Here is a 12421-nt window from a genome sequence, read left to right on the forward strand (position 1 = left end):
TACTTACAGAACACGTACAGAGATACCAAGTGTTAAGAAATATTATTACACTTAGATGCTATGACTACAGAATAGGGTTTCTCAAGCTTTTTGTAAATACAACCCTCTTTTGGGTTCATGTCTCTTCATCCAACATGCAATATTCCCTTCCCCAATTCTCAGATGAGACAGTTGACAACTCAGTTCCTGCAGAACTTAGGAGTAAAATAGGGGTGAAGACTTATGGTCAGGAATTAGTAATTGATTTACTAATTATGATTTCCACAAAGATTAATAACTGGTTTGCTTTTTCATTATGATTTTAAGAGGTTTCTACCCACTGCCAGAAGCTGCTGGAACAAAATCACCTCAGCAGGGATGGACACTGCTGGTGGCAGAAGGGAGAAAAAAAAGACCATCCCATGGAGCAATCAGTGGAAAACCGTATCTGACAGCGAATCTACTTTAGAAGGTTCTCAGACAGATTTAGTCATTCATCCTTATTTTCTGGAAAAGGTAATCCCTTCAGTAACTCTGTTCTGCATGTTCAAAAAGTTGGACTCAAGGATCTAAGTGATCTTTTAACCTTATTTGTTTCTCCCTCCCCATTCCCATTGTGATTCCTTCCGGGGGAAAAACAAAAAATAGTAGTAACAAAAAATAAAAAAACAACTCAACAAAGACCTGCAGAATGAAGCCAGTAAACAGCAGTAATGGGCCACAAAAAGTGAGGCTTAATGGCTCTAAAAAGAGCCTCTTGTTCAGAGGACAAGAACCCCCCAAATTCCTGCAGACAGTCAAGGAGACAGGGGAAAAAAATTAGACTTCAGGTGAACTACAAGAGGAACTAAGCCATCAGCGAGGAACTAAGCCATCCTCAGAGTGGCTCAAAGTTCAGCAGTCTCAGTGAAGTTAAACACATCTCAAACCACCTCATCTCCCTTTCAAGCTTGTCTCCTGGATACATCTCCTAAGCAGCATTATCAGCTCTGTCCATTACTCATTAGCGAATATACTGCCTCTAACAACACGCTTTAAAAATACTGCTGCATGCACTGTGTCGGGCTGAGCTACTGCTCCAAAGGATTGGAAAAATCAATATTTGGAGACAGTGAGATGTATCGCAAAGCTGTGATTATGTAAGCCAACCAAAGGCTTGTCTTTGAGTCGGGCCTGGCTGTAAGCCTAGAAAACCTTCGGGCTGATGTCTAGAGGATTTTGTTTTCTGGGTTTTTGTTTTCATCAGTTGGCACAGCATATCCAATGCAACTGACTAAACAAAATAAGAAACAGGAAAGGGAAAATAAGACAGAGAGAAGAAAGGAGGAAGAAAAACAATAGATGTGGTTAGAACACAACACTGCAAATTCCATGGAAGCAGAATCCTCAAAAATGACAAAACACCCCCCTCAAATTAAAACTAATTAATCAAAATTAGCATTAGCAGCAGTGCCTTCAACATTTTCCTAATACTGTATTGAATATGCCAATATGATATTCCTTTAAGAGTCTGCAAACAAAATGGAGTCAGTTAACTAAAGAGGAAAAAACAACTCAGCATAAAATACATGTTATGTTTACTCTAGGGACACCATATAACAGTTTATTACTTCTTAATGTCTTTTATTCTTCAGAAAGAAAGTGATTCTTTTGATATTACAAACCTATATTGGATTTATCTATTTCTACTTTCTATCCCCACTCAGCTCAAGATGGTTTTGGGTAGCTGGAAAAAGGATTTCATGATGACAGTCCACTACATTTTGCTAATCATGTCCAATTTTAAGCATCCAGAACCCACCGCTCCAGTGCATCTAGACTTAGCTGTTCCATTGCTTCCACATGGAAGAAGCAGCCAACCTTCAGCGATCAAAAGGCAGGAAAACAAACACATTTTATCTACCAGCCACATTTGAAAAATGATCAGTGTAATACTTCAAGGATATTCTTAACATAAACGTTGTTACAGGCATTAAACATGACACTGAAACATGTAAATACATAGGGTTTGAAAATAATTTTTATTTCTTTGTATAAGAAGATGCAGGTTTTTCAAGACAGCATACAAGTAGGTAAAAAACTAACCAAAATAACCTCCCCAATTCTTAAGCCGCAAGCCTGCTTCCCCTTGTGTTTTTCCAGCACCAAAATTCTCCTCTTATACCCTAGTATTTCAACACCCAGCCATTTTCCACAGCCAGTGGCCAGACTAGAGTGGTGGTGGCGGCTTTGATTTCTGTTCCTTCCCATGCCAGTGGTGACCAGCTGCAGCTGAGTCCGTCAGCAAGGAAGATTTTCAAAGAACCAAACATGCAGTACAGAAAAGCTGCAAGTGGTTCCCAAATCCCTTGTTGGCCATGTGTGACAAATAGGTGCCAGGTTTTGACATTAGGTCTGGATGCCGCCTGACAAGAAGATGGTTAAAGAATTGCACTGTGCCACTATGCCCCCCCCTTCAGTCAACGTAGCTAGTCCAAATCTAGTTTGAAAGTGGGAAAAGAAAGAAAAAAAGTAGTAAAATAAAATACACCAGACAGCAGAACAGATATGAGGAAGGGGTTCTCATCATAAGGCCTTCCTTCAAGAAGACAAATGGGTTTCCTTCTCCCTCATATTGGATCCACTTTGATATGGGAAAATGCACTCCCAGCCTATTGCAAAAATCTTTTGCAGTGGTTTAGAGGACCATTAATTGGTAGAAAATGCTTACATTAACCCAGCTGGCTCAAAATTCACAGGTCTTTTTATTATACCCCTTTGTTTGTTTAAAACTGATTCCAGAAAAGTAAGGTGTTTCACTTTTTCTTTTTCCTTTGTTTTTAAAAACAGGATTTCACTATTTTTACTTATTTATCTACGTTAATGACGACTTGGCAACCACTTGTACAAGTGTTTCACTTCTTACAACATGAACACTCCCACTGTAGTAAGGAAAGAGCTACAAGGAATGTAAAGTTACACATTTGTTATCAGCGGGAACTTAGAAGTGCTGCATTATCTGGCCAGGAATTTCTGCCATTTTCTTATACAGTAGCGCAACATACATGTATGTGTTTGCACCCATTTTAGGGGTGGATTCTTTCAGAGACACAGCTTTCTGGGTCAAGGGGAAAGTCTAACTTCTAAAACACCCAGATCTTTCAAGTCTCCAGATGAGCTTTTCAGTGTAGAATGTGGTGAAGCATCAATGTCCCTGGGCTCTATCAACACAAATGTGACGAATATTGTACTTGTGATACTCCAGCCCTGCGTCAAAAACATTACCAGAAGTAGCCCTGGCTTGGGGACCATAGTTTAGACTGCCTTGTATGGCAGGTACTGTCACCTGCTGGATCCACAATAGCTATTTCCCTACAAAAAAAATGGAGTCTTTTCAAATACAGCCATACCAGAGTAGGGATTATGGATTTTTGAACATTTCTGAGATCAAATACGTATTTTTAATATTAACTTAATATATGAAAAATGGGCGTGGCTTGTAGTCTCACTGCAACATACATATTTCAAGTCAGTAATCCACAGTCACATCTGAGAAGCCCTTACAGCAAGCGCTTGCTTCTCCCCACCATTCAAAACACCCAAACCAACAATGCTAGCTCAACATTTTTATTACCTTGCACAATTACTGACCCTTCCCTTATCTTGCTTAGACAATTAGGACACTCTTGTTATGTTTCTCACAGGCTGTAAAATTCTACAACCCGCTTTGATAGGCACTAGTATCCCAATTACTGTGTCAAGATACTGACATCAAGATATCTCCGAGAAACAAAAGGCTTGGATACATAAACTGGCTGCCTGACTGCTGAGGAAAAATCCCCACCTATTTGGAATGAAAAAAACCAAGCACATAGAGTCTAAAGGGGTTGTTGTCACGTTATGCCTACTGCAAAATCCGGTTTTATTTTTAATTTATAGAACTTCTACTGAATGGGATGCATCCATTAGGATCACGGACATTCTTCTCCCCCCCTCACCCCCCAAGTCTACTCTGTAAGAAATGTTCTCCTTAGTAAGTCAGATGGATATTGAGAAATGATTTAAATGATTTTTAATGCACTGCATTTGTACATGAGCATTATATTAAAAAAGAAGCTTAAATACACCCTGTGCATTAGAATTTTATCATTGCAAACCAACATTAGAAAAGACTGCCATCGACTTAAAAACAAAAAAGACATTCTTATAAGTGGAAAATCAATCACCAAAACCACTAAATGTCACAGCTCAACATTCCAGAGAAGCACTGATAATTGTTAGTTATACACTGCACAAATGATATATGTCCTCAGTCAAGGAAGTAGGTGCCAGTTTTTTAGGAAACTGTACATATATTGATTTTACATTTATTTAATGTGGCTGTTGTAAGACACTTTATTCTTCTGATAAACTATGATTGCTTATCAAAAGATTCTATAATTCAAGAGAAACATTCATAACGTGTGTGAAAATGAAAACCACCAGCCCACAGAAATCATGCCCACAAAATCCAATTTTGTGGATTTATAGCAGAAAGGCATTAAACTACTGTCTTGCAGGAACAGCAGAGTAGTCACTGAAGTATAACTGGCACAGCAGTAATGATTAAGGTGACATGTCCTCCTGCCACAGCTGTTAATCAGCTTAATACCAGTTACATTATTGACATTCTTGTAATTACTTTTCCTACGGCACATTTGTGCAAAATATATTTGACTTTAATTTTGAGTATTCAAAGTTGAGCTCACTTGTCAAAATGGATGGTCAAAGTGGTAGTGCTAAATGCAGGAATTAACTCCACAGGTATCACAATTATCTCCAGTGTAATACTGAGGACTACCTGCTACCTCATTAAATATATAAATGGGTTTGTTGTACCTTGCCATCTTCTGAGCAAACACCCATGTGTTCTCCACTTTCATCCAGGCTGATCTGATTTATCTTCACTGGGCTCTAGAGAAAGAAGAGAAGAGAAGAAAAAGAAAAAAAGACTTTTAAAGTTGACTTTAAAGTTACATCACCAACCACATGCTTTAATGCCCCCCTCCCCCCACTTCCTGAGATTTACATGTTAACAGTTGCATAATGTTTAGCTGCATGAATCAAAAAAACCCCACATAGAATAGGTATTTCTACAACAATTACAAAAGACAGCCTTCTGTCCAGCCTTTTGGCTAACCCAGAAACTCCACGTGTTTTGCAGTTACGCACCTCAGGGCTTTGGAGCTGCCAGGCTCTCGGCCCTTCTCCTGCGCATCACAGCTGTTCGTTAAGAACCTCTACTGCTACCAAAACTCAGCATAAAATATGCTGACCACACAGGCATCAAGGCAACTAAAAATTCTTCTGGTTTGGTCTGATGGCTATATCGGAATTATTTCTTCTTTCAGATCACTTCTCTTGCTTTGATTTTTGCCTCTGATAGTGTTCTCACAAGCAAATATTAGAAGGTAAGGAAGTGCAACATACGTATACTCATTCTTAGACAAATACTGAGAAAAGCCCCCAAAACCGCCTCGATTTAATAAATTTTCCTTTCCCTATCCAGATATACTTTTGGTTCTAATCTACAGGGTTATACAGCGTCTGTTACTGTTTACTTTAGATTAAACACCTACCCTTACCTTAAGTACTGAGGACTTACTTATAACATCATTTGGGTAACGCAATGCATATCCTCTCGCATACAAAACCTCATCCAATTACATTCAAGTACCAAGAACCTTCTTATGTACCATGATCCTGATTTCACCCTCTGTAACAAATATCTCATCATTTCAAGCATCACTGAAGGATCTTCACCCAAGTAAGTCTCCCTCACACATTTAAGAACAACTTTTCTTACTCTCATAAAATTTTGAACAGATTGAACTACAAAATAGATCACTTTGGTTCTGAGCATGATAAAAGAGAAATCCATCATATGTTTGTGTGAAAAGAAAGTGTCACTGGAACAGCGCTGGAGTCATGGGGTCACACTAGATGCTACACAACTGTGTCTAAAATATCACAGGTCCTTATGTACTTTATGTCAGTTGGCATTACATAAAAAGTACATCATAAAAAGTTATGTAAAAACACACTGTCCAGGTGGACTATCTACAGGACGTAAACTGAGGTCTTCTCACAGCCTTTGGAAAGCTTTTCCTCATAACCTTTCATGCACAAAAAAAATTCCAACTCAGGGAAATGAAGTTTTCCTCTCTTCCACCTTGAAAAGAATATATGCCTGAATCACATTTCATTTTCCACAAGCTTCTTTCTAATCAAGGTTGAACAACTGACCCCTGCACTGCAACAGTTGCCTGATGAGTTATGAAAAGGATGCTGCCAGCTCTTTTGCTTTCCCGCTTCCTTGCGTGCAGGAGACTCCACTCTTGGCCTCAGTTTGTGTCACTACAGAATGCTACCTGGAAATAGTGCGATCACTGCCTATCAAAAAGTGATCTTTCTGCTGGGCATTGTTTGCCAGAAAGTGCACTGCTGAGGAAGAAGTTAAGCTAATTTTCCTTGACTTACGTGCTCCAGGAGTATTTTCATTTGCAACAGAGTGGTTACACTGATTTGCTGTGTTTCAAAATCAGAAGTGAGCGCATCGCTGGCAGTGCAGGCAGCTGGTGCATATCCCCCAGCCACGTTCCTCCCGACACATTTGGGTGGTGTGAGATGAGGACCACAGCTCAAGCCCATCAGCCTCCTGGTGCAGTCAACATCCTTGTGAAAGCTCTGATTCACAGATACTACACACACAGTTGGCTAACACCAGGACTGGAGGATGCTGAGTAAGGCACGACATGTCAGTTGTCAGTCTCACTTTCTAGAAGCTTCATAAAAATTGCTAGCACACACTTTTGTTCCTGGCTAACTTTGAAAATGCCTTTCTAAACTTCTGGTTTGCTCATCAAGGTGCAAAAGAAGACTTTGTATCTGTCTAGGGGGAAAAAAAAAAATAAAAATGTCAGCACATCTCCACCATTCCCTCTACAATGAGAAACAATTCTGGCCCTCTGAAAGGACAAGCACTGAAAGTTCAACCAAGTTCACCATGGAGGTGGCACGTTTTTTTCTTCTGGGCTGCATCTAAGTTGCCATTGCCACAACTTTCTCACAAAGGTTCTTCTCTTCTTTTATTACTCTGCAATTGAAAAGGCAAAAAGTCTACCTTGAATAGTCCCACCTTGACACAGGGTCACACGCTAAGATACAGTGTTCAATTGGCCATGTTCTTCTTGTCTCTCCAGCACCTACATCTGCCATTAGGGCTGACATGACAACAACAGCAGATCTAGCAGCACTCCTGTGTGACGGGCCTTCTTGGAGACACTCTACCACAACAAAGCCCAAGACAAAAAGAAACAAAACAAGACACACCAGAAGAGTTGACAGCTCAATCCTACAGTCCACACTGTTCCCATTCTTCTGCCAAATGGCTTTGATAAAGTTTGACGCTGAAAAAATGAAGTTCAGGAAGTAGGCAAGGTAGACTATGTAAGTTATCTTCACGTAAAAGTTGAAGATGAGGAGCAGGATGATGGAATTTATCTGTCATGCTGCAGTTTGAAAGCCACGTGGCATACTTTGGAGATTAAATGTTTGATTGCACTCAAGTAACCAAACAGTGCCTAGCAAGGCAAAACCTCTCCTCATACACATGCAGAATGTTGTCAGTGGGTGAAAAGGTGATTCCACAGTATTTGCATTTTTCCCGCATTCAAAACTGTACACAATACTTCAGAACCGTTTGTTGAGTAGAAATTTGGGGATAAAGTATTTCATAACATTGTATATAACTGGAAACTTGTTACTTGTTACATGCCTTCTGCATGCCCAACACCTCTATCAGTTGCTTTTAACTTCTCCTTTCTCCATGTTTTTTTCCTGATATCTGCACTATACGTAGATGACAACCAGGGAAGAGAAAAAAAATTCAACTAAAAGTAGACCTGCTCACTGACACAAACCTCCAGCTAAGTTCCAACAGGAGACGCTATTCTAGATGATATACAGAAGGCAAAGCAAACACGGAGTAATGTTTTTTCAGCACTCAAGTTGAATTGGTACTATTGGCTACTGGCCTGTTCACTGACTCTACCAGTCAGAACTTTCTATGGAGCTCATAAGGTGATGATGACCATGAACTTAAAAATAATCGAGGCTGAATACTAAATGCATTTTAAAATAAAGTTCCAGCAAGAATAGCTAATGCAAGGATCTTCTTATTCAGAGCTGAGTTACAGTCAAGGCTACCATTTCCAGAACTACATTCCACTGGAAAACTGCTTAAGATTTGTATCTAAAACTATCCAGGAAATCAGAAATAAAAGACCACAGATAAAATTGGTACATGTGTTATCTATCATCTTTTCATATCAATTATTTTTATAAATACACTGCTGTGCCAGTCAGCAAAGTTACTTACCATTTCAAATTTAGTTGTATTTATACCCTACCAACAACCTGTGGGTAATTTTGATATTTCAGAAATGAGAAGCACAGATAATTTTGTGGGTGACGCTCCCTCACCCTGCTGCTTTTTTTTTTATTTTTATTCAACGTTATCAACTCAGCCATGGAGTTACAGCTGTCTTCCCTTGTCATTTTTTTAAACTTTATTCCAGTTAGCCCACTGAAGAGTTTAATTTGCCTGGCAAAAGAAAATAGGTTTTGTTTTTTACAGTACAGAGAATAAATGCCCTTCCTGCAACATCCACCTTTACAGGTCGACAAAAGATGAAGAATCACTCAAGGTTAGAGAGGACACAGGTAGGCACTAACTCATCACAATCTGGAGGACTGATCATTGGATACAGTTGGAACCAAGATATCCTTTGGGGTTTGGTCAGTTAACTGCTTTAAAGGTATTTGGGGTGGGGGGGGGAAAAACATGCCCAAATTTACAGGCATGGTATTGAAAAAAAGAGTAAAAATTAAGAATTACAACAGCAATCTGAGGTCAGAGTGTCAATCTAAAAATCAGGAACATATAGTCCATTTAAGTACTACTCAATTAAGAGACAATCTAATCTTAAACCCCATACCATAAAACCACAGGCAGCTGCATATCAAATATTGGGGAAATTACTAATAATTATTTAATTAGCACTACATTGGGTAATCTTTTCTTAACCTAATCAGGAACCCCAGTTTTAGGCCAAACAAGTAAAAAACCCACAACTTATTTGTGGTCACAACAATACTTCCAGTACTGTGTAAGTAATAGTAACACACATAGTATTTCTAAAGCAACATAATTCAAATCTGGCAATGAGGAAATACACTGAAATGATTAACCTGGGAACAGCTTCAGAATTTCATAGAGTGTGGAAGTTCTTGCAAAGAAGGAAGAAAAGCTTCAGCTGAATTTCCATTAGCTGCAGTTTTCTTTCTGATGGAGACATGTTTGGAATTCTGGACAACATAAGTAAGTTTGACTGTTCAAAATCAATAATGTCAAGCTGACACTATAGAACAAAAAAAATGTTACCTTAATGGGAGAAAGAAAAGTTTAGGGAGAGGGAGAAAAAGCTAGCAGGCACCTTGCACATAAAGATCTAAATGCAGGCTTTTGCAAAATCCTAAATTTAAAGGAAAGGAAAATCAAGTATCTACCAACAAATGTACCTCACATGATAATCAATTACCTAATGTAAAATGCTTGAAATAAACACACTTAGTATGGATTATGTCATCTCTTCAATTAGGAGTAAATTCACGGCCACTCAGAAAGCTTCTTTTAATTGTGTTCTTTGTGGCAACTCCTTCTCCCCTGACACTCATCATCAACCCACCTTATGCTATCAGTCCCCCAATGGTGAACCTGAGAAATCAATCTGCTAATGTATAATTTGTAAAGCTCCTCTGACTAACAAATGGATAATTGATTCTTTCACAAATGCTGCATCCCAATGGATGTGAAGTGGATGAACAGGAAACATAAGACTGGATTTCACTCAGTTCTGTGAGAAGTGCAGTATTTACAGGCTAGAAATCTAAACGTTTTAATAGCTGCCGGTGACTTCATGCCATTTAGCCACAGTTAGCAGCAAGCAACACACACATCAGGAGTGTGAAAAGCAAAGCGGTGTTTGATCATACAGCAAAGCTCATTTTACTTCAAGAGGTTCCCATTGCTAATACAACCCCCTTAAGCAGTGTTTTCATCCATTCTTTAAAAGAATTTTCCAAAACTTTTCCTAAATTAACCCAAACATTTTTATTTATCTATATATACACATACACATATCCAAGGAAGAAAAACACCCATAGGTCTTTTCTGCTACACTAATATCAATCTGGATCTACATAACCATTACGTAGCTGCTCTACATTCTAAGGCAAATTGTATGTACAGAGAGTTTAAATTGTAATAAAATAAAAATAATTTCTTTCCTGCAAGTGCCTGTTTTTCATTTATTCATATGTTTCCATCTGGATGACATTCACATAATCAAGCATGTAAAATTCCAACGTACAGCCATATGACCAATCAAACTACTGGTTAAAATGTCAGCCCACTGGAGTAAGGACTATCATTTCTATGTTTGTATTATTTCCACCATGATGGAGGTATCCAAGTGCAAAATACTGATATGAAAACAGAAACCGGCTCAGTCATTGTCATAACTGAACTAAGATCCTCTCAAAATACAAGCCTTGATCTGATACTGAATATTCTCTTTCTCCAAGGGTGCCTCTCCAATCCAAAATTATTCCTTCAGCCCACCTAGAAGAAACCTGAATTTACCTAACTTGTCAAAAAAGGGAGTTCTACTTTTCAGGGCCTTTTCATTTTGGGCAGTGATAGGAGGTGACAGCAAATAAGCCAGATAGTGAGAGAGTCTTCAACTATTTAAAAAAAAAAAAAAAGGAAGAAAGGTGTAAAGGTGTGCAGCAGCTAAGCACAAGTGTATTACATGTTGTTTGTCCCATCTGTTTTGACTTCAGCAGACTTATGCCCAGAGATCTCTTGTAGCTGCCTTTAAAAAGAAGAAATTGAACTCGTGCACTTTTCTTGCCCCAGATGCTGCAGTGCTGCACTGACTTATGCATATGTTGCATATTTGTAGAGTTTAACTGATGCAATAGAGGGAAAAGCAACTCAGAAAAGCAAATTCTGATGCTGTATCACAATTTACCTACAACAAGGTAAAAGTACACACATACCTATGTGTTTATAGACAACTGAAAAACCTAACAAAGTAACACAAAGGTTTAAATCCAAAAGGCAGCTTTAAAAGTTACAGAATAAGCTGTTCACCACTGCCTGCAATAGAAGCAGTATACTCTGAATTTACACCACTTACTTACATTTTCATTTGATGAAAATTTACTAATATCCACAGGAAAGAGGTTTTGTTCAACAATACTGGCAGCCAAATTCTGATAAGTAAGTGAGGATTCCTGCTCCAGTGCTTTTCCTATAACACTCTTGAATCTGTCATTCTCCAAATGAAAAATGGGAGATTATATTGGTTAGAAGAAAAGGGAGGGGGGGAAAGCTGGGGAGAATGACAAGGTCTGGGACACAAAACAATAACAACATTAACTTTTATTTTGTCTGCAGGAAGGCAGACCTTGCCTACAAAAAATAAAGATCTCAAAAGCTTGTCTAAAACTAAGGGGATATGAGGACAAGGAATCTCTCGTATATAGTCTGAGAAAGTGAGAAAGACCAAAAAGCCTACAGTGATTTCAATATTTTCCACATCAGTGAATCCCTTAATCTTGTTTGTGAAATACAGGGACTAAGAGAAAAGAAAAAAAACAACCAAGGAAACAAAATTAACAAGGGATCTCCCTAAATCTGTAGTAGTTGCTAGATATCAGAATGCTTGTCTAGGAATGATGGAACTATTACTGAAAACAAACCTATATTGAAAGCCTACACTGCTTCCTAGCAGAGTTTAACCGTTAACTAATTCCTGATGGATCCAAAGTAGAATCTCTTTTCTATTAAAACACTGGCGTGTAAGGAGATATCCTCCTGGGAGCTCTGTGCCAAAGTAAACAAATTACTCCTGTTTCCTCTTCTCCCCAGGTCCCCTTTGCCACCCGCTGTATAACTGTGGGGCTTCAATGATGGTATGTCCTAAGCCTGCCTCTACTTCTTTGTTGCTATCTGTGTATTAAAGCCATCTGAGACTATGAAGCAATATTCCCCATCACACACCCATGGGGTGGGCTGAAGTGCAGGTGGGGGGCTGAGGAAGGACTGCAGGCAATGACTATGTACACCCTCCTCGGACGACGCAACACAGCGTGGGAGAAGACTATCCCAGGCAATCTGGAGGTTCACCTCACTGATTTCTCTAACTGCTGTCTTTTCAGAACAGCTCCCCAAGCAAAATGAACCTGGAGAATTCATCACTGAGCATTAACTTTCCACACAGGCTACTGAATTATAAATCAGGCTTTGAAGAACAATCCAAAAAAAGGTAGCTAAACCTCTGAGGATGAAACTTAC

General features: G+C 39.0%; 1 protein-coding gene across 2 annotated transcripts in view; it reads right to left on the reverse strand.

Moving 5' to 3' along the window:
- Nucleotides 1–12421, reverse strand: part of VPS41 (vacuolar protein sorting 41 homolog (S. cerevisiae)) — a 105393-nt gene that overhangs the window by 63918 nt on the left and 29054 nt on the right. The window contains exon 4 of one of the 2 annotated variants that reach the window (XM_009880918.1): nucleotides 4837–4911. The exons of the other annotated variant lie outside the window; for it this stretch is intronic. Coding sequence (XP_009879220.1) covers nucleotides 4837–4911 — 75 coding nt within the window. The remainder of the gene's footprint in view (nucleotides 1–4836; nucleotides 4912–12421) is intronic. 2 annotated transcript variants of the gene reach the window in all.

The sequence above is a fragment of the Charadrius vociferus genome, unplaced genomic scaffold, assembly GCF_000708025.1.
Source record: "Charadrius vociferus isolate BGI_N301 unplaced genomic scaffold, ASM70802v2 scaffold453, whole genome shotgun sequence".
In the NCBI taxonomy this organism is placed as follows: Eukaryota; Metazoa; Chordata; class Aves; order Charadriiformes; family Charadriidae; genus Charadrius; species Charadrius vociferus.